This window comes from Argiope bruennichi, chromosome X2 (assembly GCF_947563725.1).
Source record: "Argiope bruennichi chromosome X2, qqArgBrue1.1, whole genome shotgun sequence".
NCBI classification, from domain to species: Eukaryota; Metazoa; Arthropoda; class Arachnida; order Araneae; family Araneidae; genus Argiope; species Argiope bruennichi.
The window spans coordinates 74,071,057-74,083,761 of NC_079163.1; the positions used below are offsets into that span (position 1 = coordinate 74,071,057).

Below are 12,705 nucleotides of genomic sequence, written 5' to 3' on the forward strand. Positions count from 1 at the left end.
AAATAATATCATAGAATTATTTCCCCATGCGACTGATTATTTCTTGACATTTGTTTTAAAGAATGTTTTGCTGAAAATTCTACAAAAAATGTATCTCTTCTTTTCTTCTTAAGCCATTTACATATAGTACTGTTATCCGAGATATTTCCACATGTTTTGAAATATTTGCAATCCCACAATTTTCTCATGCTTTTTCCTTAGAATTTTATTTAATGTAAGAAAAAATATTTTTCGATGCCATCCAGATTCAGTAACTTGTTTTATAACAGAACCAGCTTTTTAATTCATGAAATAGTTTGGATAATAACTTTTGCAACTAAGAATTCCATAGTTCCAAAGCTTAATCAATCAATCAAATTTCCCTCCTCCCAGTTTTGGTTTTGTTATGAAATTTGAAGTGGAAAGAGCGGTATGGCGTAGTGTTGATTAATGGGAAGTTTTGAAATCTGAACAGTTTCTCTGAATCTTTATTATTCTTGTTTGAATCACTTAATCAACAGAAATGGACAGTATTTTAAATACAGGAAGGGTGCCAGAATTTTTTACCATTTTACTACGTGTTCCACCCATATTTTTGATGGATATGATTTGCAGTTCTAAACGATGTATAAGCCTAGATGGTTGGCTTATATTTACGAAACTCGCTTCTTTTATCTTGCATCTCCCGCTTTACATTAAATCAGATGCATTATTAGACAACTTGCCTATTCCACATTTGGAAGACGTTACGTATTTCGTTTGGCAGATATTTGGTAATAAAATTATTACCATTAAAATTCTTTAATGTTTCATAACATTTTTATAAGTAATACATTATAAGTTATCTCATCAGAATTTGAACAGCTGTTTCCAAATAATACTTTCAAAAATGTTGCATGTAAAGATTTTGTTAGAAAGTTTCTGAATATTGTCAGTTACTGTTTTTTCCTTGTATACCTTCTGAACTAGTTATCATATCAACATTACTTTAGGGCCACAAAATCGTTGGAAATATTTGCTTCTATCAGTTTCTTTCAAATAAATCAAAAATTATTATGACCTAAGATATTTTATTAAAATTTTTATTTTATAGGTAAACATTAAATAATATTTTAAAAATTTATTATGCTAATATATTTGGCTACTAAATTTATTGTTAAAATTTGTCATGATTAGAAAAAATTGAAAACCCAGTTATTGAATTAATAAAAAACAAATATAAGTCTGTTGAATTTGTCATACTTAGTTTTAACATGGTTATAAAATCAACAATTTTTAAAATTTTTTGTATGGAAATTTCAATATTTTTTATTCTGTTTGTATTGCATGCTGCTGTTACACATGTAAAAGTGTATACATATTTAATATTAACCATTTCTGTAAGTTATTATGATGAGAAAACTTTTCCAAATAAATGTTATTTAAAATCTGTTTTTTAATGTTTGGAATATTCTATTAAATGGTTTAGAATAATTTGAAATTTAGCTAGTTATTTTATGAAAAAAAAAAAATTATTAAAATTATGTGAATATAATATAGAAATTAAAAGTAATATGAATTATTAGTAGACAGTTTGATATATTGATGACATTAGAAAATTATATATATATTTTAAATTTTGTCATTTATAAGAGTATGTGTATGAACTATTAGTGGTAACTAAATTTTATTATTTATAAAGGAAACATATGTTACAATCATTGTTTAACTAAGTATATCAGACTTGTTACTTCGGATTTACATTTATTAATATTTTTGTGACCCTGCCTATATTTTTAGCCTCCTGTTCTTCATAATAGACCTCAATATTTATGCTTTTATGTTGTATTCCCATGTAGGGGGTTCTTACCTTACTGTGGATGGTTGCTAGGATGTTATCGCCAAGTAGTAAAAAAAGTGTTCAATAGCTCACCTTTTTGTGATATTCGTGTTTTGATTGTTGTTAACCCGGCACAAGCTAAGAATCCGTTCAGGAGCATACGCCGGAAAACAAACCTTATTCCTTCCAATAGCTCACCGATGTCAGTTACCTATTAGTTTCTTCCCTGCGAGTGTTATGATCTGTTAGGTGTGAAGCAGTTCTTGTGCATCTGCTTTAGCAAATAGTTCTTAATTTTTTTTTGTCCTTGCTGTAATGTGGTTTTGTACTTCTGCTGTGGCATAAAGTTCTATTTAGTAATGATATTATTAAAAAAAGAATATTAATAAAAATGAGTAATAAAAGTTCAGTTATATGCTAATTAGTAAATTAATTACTGATATAATTAAATATACTTTTTAAGAGAAATTACTCTCGATATTAATAATTTGTTCAAATGTTATTTTTTAATGATATCAATAATTTTTTTACTATATTTTAAATATTTAGAATCATTAGTTTAGTCACATTCTATTTCTTAAGTTGTATTGAATAACTATTTCTTGTATTAGTTTCAAACTTATTTTTTTTATAACAATTAATGTTTTTCCTTCTTTTTCAAGTTTTGGTATAAAACTGACATCAATATTGACAAAAGAACTTAAGGTTTAAAAACTTATATGAATAAAGTACTGTAATAATGTTGAGAGAGAATACAGAACAAGTGTAATTGCATGGAAGATTTTGATTGCAAAGAAAAATAGAAACTTCAAAATACCAAATAAAAAGTGAAGATTTGTAGTTGTGAAGATAATAAAGTAAATTTTAAAGAGCAGGGATTGGAAATGGAGAAAAATTTATTTAATAGAAGTTCCATAAAAGTAGTTTGAGGATGGTATCGTGCATAGCAAAGATATATGTCAACTGAATGCATTACAATTTTTTAATCAAAAGGGTAAAAACATGAGACAAAATTAAGTGGAACAGTTAAAGAAATTTCAATAATATTTAAAAGGCAGTGTTTAATTTCTAAATGTGTATATTTTTGTTTTTATTCGATGTATTAAAAGTAAGCATAAAAATATCTTTAGAAAGCAACAATATTGGCAGAAATGTGTGATTGATATACATGGTTAAAGTGAACTAGTTTTAACATTTTGATATCACCGCACAAATTTCATTTAAATTAACTTTGAAAACTGATTAAAAATGATAGAAAATTGGCATAACAATGGAATTGATGTCACTATGATGCTAACTTTTTTGTTTTAATTTTAAGATAGTATAAACATTTTTTTTTGTGTGTGTGCAGTGATTAATTCAAAAGTAGCAAGTTTAGAAATGTGAATTTAAAATGGTAAAATGTAGAAATGGAAATGTACTCAATACAGAAAAACTATCATATGAAAATATTTGTCTACTAATACATCCTCCAATAATCATGACTTCAAAGAATAGATAAAGTTTTATGGATAAAAAGTTATGTTCATGATTAAATAATTTCATTCTTAAATAAATTTGCCTGAGTTATCAAGCTGTATACTTCCAATCTTGTGATTTTCAAAATCTCATCTAAATTCCTAAAAATAATCTAAATTATAATTAAATTATTTATCGATGATCTTCATAGTAAGTAGCAAATTTTGAATATTTTCTTTTACCTACTTTAATATTTATAACATGTATTGAATTGACTGAACTCTTTACATGGAGTAATTATAATAATAAATAAAAAACTAAAAATATAACGGGAAGTTTAAAAATAATAACTATTCTAATTGCTACCCAAAAATAAGTAGTAATTCTTTGAAAATGATTTTCATAATATTTCTCATAAATAATATTTTCAAAAATTTCAAGGTCCTAATTTAGATACTATAGCATTTTACCTAAATTCTGAGATCCTCTGTTTTTAAGTCTATCTCTATGATGATGTGATTTTGTGTCTTTTGCCATGCTAGAAGTCAGGCCATTTGTCATAGAATTATTTAACTTAGCATATATGTATTTTGGAGGTGGAGAAATGTGCAACTCAAGGTGATTTTTTTGAAATTTTGATTAGAATTTTAATTAAAAATAAGTGAAGTTTTGGTATTTTTCTGCTATAACTCTTGAAAATATTTTGATACAAATATAATTTTTACATTAATATTAAATGATAATTTTAAAATTCAAAACATTATCTCTTTAATTATATGATTTTTTTTGCTGTATGATTTTTTTGCTATATGATTTTTTTTTCTATTCTAAATCAATTAAAAAAATATTTTGAGTGTGTTTTGCAGTAATAAATTTTATTATTGAAGTGAAATTTTAATCATTTTCATTGTTGCTACAAATGTTTTATCCTGGCCTTTTCCCCATTGCTTTTGAACAAATTATGAGGATATGGCTTCTTTCTCCATGCTATGTAGTTTCCAGTATAAAATAAGGCTTTAATAAAAATTTTATTTTCTTACAATTAAGGCTTTAACTTCAGAATCAAATAATGGCAACTACTGTCTTTTCCTGTAATATAATTCGATGTAAAAATTCATGGTTAAAAAATTAAGAAAATGCATAACACAATGAATTGAGTAATGTAAGGCTTCTAAAATAGTATGAGTTATATATGTAATAATGTTTGAAGATTTTCTTGAGGAAGCATGGGAAGACATGGTTCACAAAATATATTTAAGCAAAATTTTTTACAGCCACTAATAATGATGAACCAACTGGTCGATAAAGATGGCTATTATTTCATAAAAAGGGGGGGGGGAGAAATGCTGATTATTTCACTCTCGAGTAGTTTCATTTATAATTTGGGTATAATCAGAGGATATCATTAATAATTAATTACCTAGATAGTATGATATTGTATTAACATCTACAGGATTAAATTTTTAATCCTTTTGACAACTTTTGCATTAAAAAATAGTGTACACTTAAATAAAAATTTGGCTTAAGTAATAAATAAAAATTAACTTGTTTAAATATATTAAAAGAAAGTCCTTCTTATTTTAACAAAATTTAATTCACCTGATCTGTTAAGAGGAATTCACTAAGGTAATAGTTTATTATGTACAATGTTTATTTTTTTAAAGATATCAAATCTATTTCCAATTTTTTTCTTTTCTTAAAAACTCTTGGTTAGAAAATGAATTGTGGGTTCAGAATTGAATTTGAAACATCTTTTTGACTCTCTCAAATCAGGGTATGTGCAAGGAGCCTTTTTTTATGCCATTTAAAGCAGGAAGTAGGGTCATAAACATTCCATCCCTTCTTCCATTGAGAGAGAGAGAGTTTGCTGTCTTTCCTTCCAGGTGGGTACCCGAAGATTATAATCAATCAGTGTCATTATTTGGTGGGAAAATAGTAGAAAGCCAGCTTCTAGTGATCTGATCGACATCAGACCACCAAATTGGTGGTTGTGTATTTACACCTACATTAAATTTGGAAAAAATTTGATTTAAAGGCCATTTTTTTAAAATTTAAAAGTAAAAGTGTATGGAGAAAATATTTATTAGATTTTGTTTTTTAGCAGAATCTTCTGAAAATTCTACTTCAACATTTTCTACTAAATAGAATATCTTCGATTTGATCAGGTAAAAAAAAGAGAATTCCTTCCTGATCAATTTATTTTTACTTTTTTCCTGAACTGGAAGAAAGTATTTTAAATGTTGTGTAATGTCCTCATACAGCAACAGAAGTTAATCAAGAGAAAATTATAAATTTATCAATTATTCAGTGTATTTTCAGTTTGTTATTTTTTGGATAAATTGTATACTTTGTTATCTTCTGTTAATAATCTTTCAAGATCTGTTGATGCAAATGGATTGAAAGGAGATTTAAAGATTTTATTATTTCAATACAGAATTAAAAAATAGCTTACTTTAAAAAAAAACTTTTCAAATTTAGAAATTTTTAAGGGAATATTTCTTTTATTTAACTGAAAATAATGCCTACACCACTGAATCTTTTTTAGATGAATAGTAGTTGTTTTAATGAAACTATTTGGTAATATGAAATTACTAAGATTCTGTTAATTAGTAAGATTACAGTATTGTTTTCAAAATAGCATAGAATTATAAAGATTATTTCATGATTCTTAGAAAAAAAATATACAATTCAAAGAAATAAATTTACAATTACACACTAATAAATGAGAATAAAGAGTAAATAATATTTTTTAATCTCTTATTTTTAACTTGATATTTTTTAATTAACTTTTTCATTAATTAGTAATATAATTTCCTACATAACATTTTTTTTTATCTTTATATTTTTCAGTTATCAATTTATTTTCACTATTCATTCATATAATTTCATACGTTCACTCAAAATTCCATGAAAAGAAAGTATTAAAATTATAAGTAAATTTCCCTTCCTTCATGGTTTATTTTTATTCATTAATTTATATTTGCGATACATTATTTCTTGTTCTTAGTTTTTTCAGGCTATTTTTATTGCCACCTAGGCTGAGAGTTTTAGAAACAGAAGTATAAAACACTTCCAAGGTAACAATAGTCTGCTTATCCGTACTGTATCTTGATACATCCCATAACAAATGTATCTATTAGTATGCTATAAAAAAATTTGTTAATGCGCATACCACTTTGTGCATAGCTTACCAGAGAGAGAGCCATGCGAATATTAGCAATAGTTAGATATGGTGATGCAAAAGGTAAACAAATTGGTGACATCCACGGTAAGGTAAGAACCCCCGTTATATAGCCAGTTGATACTTGTATTATACTAATATTATTAAATGTTTTATCTGGCAACTTTATTTTGCATAATCTTCTGCAATGTGAAAAATACTTTTCTTATTATTTTCCTTTGCATCTGTGTAGTTATTCTTTTTTTACTAAGTTAAAATCTGAAGGAGGGGGATGCCCAATTTCTTTTAGTCGACCTTTGTATTGAATAAAAGCATGTAATGATGAATTGCTGATGAGGAGTAAACTTAAGGAGAAAACTGAAATAATTTCAGTAAATAGATAAAATACTATATTCAATATTTAATAATGCTATTATTGCCTAAGTGTTATATCTAGAGTTACCATTATTGCTGGATATTTGAGTGCTTACTAAATATAACATAGCAAAAGTGGATAGGGATAGGTAATTTTTTTTGTTGAACTTTGATAAAAGGTCAACAAAATTTATGCAATCTCATAAAATGGACACATAAAATAATAAAAAGGGTACAAGATTAATTCTTTCTACCCTAGTTATATTTTAAAGTTGATTTTACTTTCTTAATTATTATTTTTCTTCTCTCTTAATTATAAAATTGAGTTGATATTAAAATTATCATGATAAAACAAAATTGCTTCATTTCCACTGACAACCTGTTATTTTCATCTGAACATTGAGTTTGTGCAAGTTGAGGTTCGAACTCGCAACGTTAGGGTTCATAGCCGAGTAACAAAGCCACTAGACAAAAGTGTACACTCTTCTCCGGAAGTTATCTGGCTTATGATGTTATCACCACAATAGTCCCCCACCAGTGAGTCGGTAGAGTTTATCGCGCCAAGCGTTATGGCGAGCGACGAACGTTGTTATCGCGCCAAGTGTTATGGCGAGCGACGAACGTTGTTATCGCGCCAAGTGTTATGGCGGGCGCGTGTGAGTGGTTGCTACCGGTAGATGAAGACACGACAGCTGAATGAAGGATGCGGTTGTTCAGAATCAGGGTCACCAATGTGCAAGTTGAGGTTCGAACTCGCAATGTTAAGGTTCATAGCCGAGTAACAAAGCCACTAGACAAAAGTGTACACTCTTCTCCGGAAGTTGTTATCTGGCTTATGATGTTACCACCACAAGTTGACATTACTGAAAATGTTTTCTTCACATTTACATTGTGTGCTGGAGTGATAAATGTGTATTCACATAATTTTATTCGACATAGCTTCTGGCTTCATTTTGCGTCTATTAAAAATTTCTATCATTTTTTTCTATTCTAAATTTCATATTAACATCATAGTTTCATTATTTTTCTCTAAATAATAGTTTAGATAAACTGATTCTACTGGTTAAATAAAATATCATTATTGCCAATGTTGATGCTTTTTATTTGTATGTCCCATTTCTTTGTATTCAGAAACTTAGTTGAGAATTATTCATTGGTCTCATTGAATTTTTTGTATGATTGTAACAACTTTTCAATAAACTCCACAGCAGTAGTAAAAAAGTTGATAGTCTGTTTTTTGAAGGTTTCCACTTTGGTGCTGCTTCTAGATCTGAGCTTTAAGAATTTCAAAATTTTTATTCACTATTCCAATATATATTTTATTATTATTATTTTTATTTTGTCCCTTGTTCTTTTGTCTGACCCTTGTGATGACATTACTGGAAATATTCTCTCTAGTTTTGTGATGCTTGATTTTTTTTATTTTTTGAATATGAGAGGAAAACTTTTTGTAATGCAATTGTAGGAATTTAAAACAATTATATTGTCAAGAAAACCTTAAATACCATTTGTTAATCTCTTAATGTTAGTGAACAAATATTTTATTGCTTTCAGTTTCAATCTTCTTTTAACTGTGGGTAAAATGGTTTCATGCCAAATGTTATCTGTATTGATTAAGGTTCCAATAATTGTCTCACTTATGTATGTTGTGTACTTTGTTCAGAAATTAACTGCTTCCCATTCTAATTTTTTAAAAAAAATATTACAAAAAAGTTATTACTTTTTAAATTTTGTTATTAAATATAAGGAACTGAAACAAAATATAATATGCAGGTTTTAAGTTAAATTTTTAATTTTTTACAGCAATGACAGCATATAGTTTTATCATTAATTTACTCTCCCAAGTATCTTGAATAAATGAGAAAAGTTAAATGTTAAACTACTGTATTCAAAGTTCACCTACTCATAATCACTATCTGAAGAATGATCTGCATCACTTTTTACAGAATCACAATTATTTTTGTTGCTCTTTTTTTCAAACTTTTTTTCTCGATTAACCTACTTATTCTGTAACTGATGTACATACAATTTGGCAAAATATGCGTCCAGTCCCATCATTCAGTAGCAAAGATCTCTGACAAAAGCTGGCAAATTGCAATCAGAGTTAAATATCTTTTTTTAAGCTTCAGGCCATTTAAAAATGTGATAAAATAAATTATGCTGACAAATTCTGTTACACTGAAGTTTTCTTGGAATAATAAATTAATTGCAATATATACAAACCTAAGATATTCAGGGAAATGGTTAAAGAGAAAACATGACTTACAATAATACAAGATGGAGTCGTGAAAATGGTGACAGCCTTGTGCATATGAAATGTGTAATTTGTTAAATTATATTTCCTGTCAGAGTGAACAAAAGTTTTTGACCTCAATTAATTTTTGTTTTCTTGTTAGCATATTTACTTGTTTTTGTTAAGTGTATGCAGTATTTTGTTTAAATTACAAGCTTTAAAACTTATTGATTGAAAAATAAGGTAGTGTTTTTGTTCTTTGAAAAAATTTATGTGAATATGAAGAAGTTAATGTATTATAAATGTTTTCAAACATAAGTCCATATATTTAAAAAAAAAACACACACACAAAAAAAAACTTATGTGCGGTTCATAAGTGCTTATTTTAATCTGTCACAAAATATATCAAAAGCATACCTAAAACTACAAATGAAAAAAGACTTGTAAATGCTAGGGTTAATAATACTTTTCTTGTGCTTGTGAAAAATGAAACTGGACCAAATAATTTAAATGTATGTAAATAAATGGGCATTGCTATACAATTAATTTATTCTAACTGTGTGCAAAATTAAAAATTGTTTGTCAGCAGAGTTTCATATTTTAGTGAAAAATTGCATTTCTTTTCAAAATTGAAGACCATTTATAAATACTCCTTGGATTATTTTTTATGGCATGATCTGCTATGTTATTCTTATTACAAAGAAAGCCAATAATTAACAATTTATTCAGTGGAGAAATAAGTGGCATATTCATTATTCTTGGAAGAATAGTGGCCTTCAGTAATTTTCCTAATGTTTTTTTTTAATTTAAATTTTAAGCATTAGATTCCAAGCTTGTTTATTAATCATAATTTAAAAAGAATATTATGAAAGGTATTAAAAACTTGAATTTTTATTATTAAAATTTGATAGATAAGGATAATGAAAATGACAGATAAACTGAATTTATGTCAATGACAGACTTATTAAACACTTAAGAATAACAAATACATTTTTGTTATTCTTAAGTGTTTTATGTAACAAATTTATTTTTAAACTGAAAATAAACTTGCGGAATTCTCAGCTTTGGCTGTTTAGAAATTTAATTTTTTAAACAGTTTTTTATTAAGAAATAATTAATAGAATTCTTAGTTAGCCATGTAATTTAGTTATCGAAACAAAACATTTCATATTTTAGATTTTATAATATAGTTTTTTTTTCTGTTATTGAGATCTTTAAAAGATTATCTTCTCTATTAATAATGAGCTTAAGTTTCCTTTACATATATTTAAAATCTCTTAATGCATACTAATTTATTATTTATTACTTTTTATAGGTTTCCTGATGTCTCTTCTGCTTCTGACTCAAAAGACTCAGCATTTGATAGCATTTTACTTGTCAGTTGCTGCTTTAGGAGTGATTGTGTGGTCATACATTTTGAATGTGGAATATGTCAAGTACTGTTCTGATCTTCTTATTGAACATTCTAGTCTACAGCATGAGCTTTTTGTTTTAAATAGAAAGGCTTTGCAAATTTTCTTTTGCAGTTATATGTCCCAGTCCTTTTTCTCCATTGTGTTTTGTTTCTCAACAATGAATTTGCCTGATTTTACACGTAAAAAGTTTTTGGTTGGAGCTTTATTCATTTTTCCTATTTTAGTGAATGCAGCATTACCATCTACTGTATTGATGATTGCTCCTGAATTAGTTGCTTTTACAACATTTACTATTTTTGTGTGGCATCTAGTTAAGCATCTTTCTAAATTGCCAAATTACTTTTGGTTATTTACAGTGTCTTGGAATTTTTCATTCAGATTTACAAGAATTCTAAATAATTTAGCATTCCACTGGTCTGATTTTAAAATTACTCAAGTTTTACAAATGTTTGCTGTTATTCGTTTAGTTAAAAATCTTATGTTTCTGTTGTATGATTATATATTTATTGAATATTATGAAATGGAAATTTCCGATTTTTATTCTCAGCAACTTGTGTATAATATATTTAAACAAATAACTGTTGTAAGTTTTGAAAATATTGTAGCAGTTTGTGGGATCACCTCAATTATAGCTTATGTTGTTAATAAATTGATCCATAATGTTGTGCAAAACTTCCTAATTGTACCTGATATTGAGCGAAGTAGCATAACTGGCATGATTTCACAATTGTTAGTACTCCTTTGTATACAGTTTGATGTTACTAGTCTAGAACCAGAGGAGCGATTTCAAGTCCTCTCTAATATTAGCTGGATGGTGGGTATATGTGTATTAAGTAGAATAAATCTTCAAATTTGTAAGAAGTTAATTTGTTTAAGCGTAATGGGAAATGCATCATATAAGAAACATGCTAGAGCACTTACAGTAGCGTTTTGTACTTTTATTATTAGTTCTTCATGGTTGATTCTAATTTTTAAATCATATTTATCTGATATTTCATTTCTTTTGCAAATCCCATTCCTGTTTCCTGTTACAATATTCAATGTTGAAATTTTGATAAATCTTGTCATTTCTTTGATTATATATGTATTAAATTTGATCCATTACCATTGTTGTACTTTGTGGTATGAACTTGATGATTATATTTATTATCTCGAAAGTATAAAAAATGTAGTCACAGTTATTTTAACAGTAATTCTTTTTATTAAAGGAATTTATAAACTTTTTGAATATGGTAGTATTTTACGTTTACTGCTTCTTTTTGTTCATTTTTATCACAATGTTTGGCGTCAGTTACTTTTGGGATGGAATCACTGGAAAGAGAGAAGACTGATTTATCATTGTGTGAATTCCTTACCAATTGCTACAGTTCAAGAAGCAACTGAGATGGGAGGTTGTTGTGCAATTTGTTTAAATGATGTTTTGAAACATGTTGGGTGTATTACTCGTTGCAATCACTTTTTTCACAGTTATTGTTTAAGAAAATGGTTGAATGAACGCAAGACATGCCCAATATGCCATAGAATTATTCTTTCAGATTCTTCTACACAAGTTAGAGAAAGGCGAAGATTGCATACAAATTGATTATTTATTATTATTTTTGCAATGAAATTTGCCCCAATTCATTCAGTTTGATGTTGATACACTTAATTCATAATTTTTCATTTTAATGACTCTTATGTGTCTGTGGTTATTTTAAAAACACTTGATGATAAGAAGTGTTTCTGTGATAAAAAAAGATTCGTAATTAGTATGTAAATTATTCTAATAGACAAAATTATCAAGTTATAGAATCGTTTTCTAAAATAGCGGTAACTTAGATTATAAATAAGAAAAGAAACTTGAGCGTAAGTAGTGAGTTTCTAAAGTATAGAATTAATAAATTTAAGCCATGTGGTTAATAATTTTTGGTCGCAGTTTCAGAAGTTTTAGTAAATTTTTAGATATTCTGCAAAAAGAAAAAAAAAAAAATCATTGTCTATTTTTTAATCATAAAAGTTATTTTATTTTTAAAAATGGTTTAAAAAAAAAAACTGCATATAAAAGACTACTATATTACGTGTTACTACTCCCTCTGTAAGATATAAGAGATTTTTTTAAATAAATTTATATTAAAGTAATAATACACTTGAATAATAAATAATAATAATGCACTTTTAATAATTAAAAGTATAATTTTCAGTCTTATATCTAAACAGTTTATTTAATGAAATCAATGAAAATTTACCTGAAATTTTCTTCAGTTGAGGAAGCTATAAAATTTTAGAT

At 26.8% G+C, this 12,705-nt stretch overlaps 1 protein-coding gene across 1 annotated transcript; it reads left to right on the top strand.

Annotated features, from left to right (window-relative positions):
* The first annotated feature begins 396 nt into the window (after nt 1-396).
* Nucleotides 397-12,479, top strand: LOC129960444 (protein TRC8 homolog). Its single transcript, XM_056073882.1, has 2 exons — nt 397-752; nt 10,340-12,479. The coding sequence occupies exons 1-2, from the start codon at nt 503-505 to the stop codon at nt 12,019-12,021; spliced, it is 1,932 nt and encodes a 643-aa protein (XP_055929857.1). The 5' UTR covers nt 397-502; the 3' UTR covers nt 12,022-12,479.
* Nucleotides 12,480-12,705: the final 226 nt, after the last annotated feature.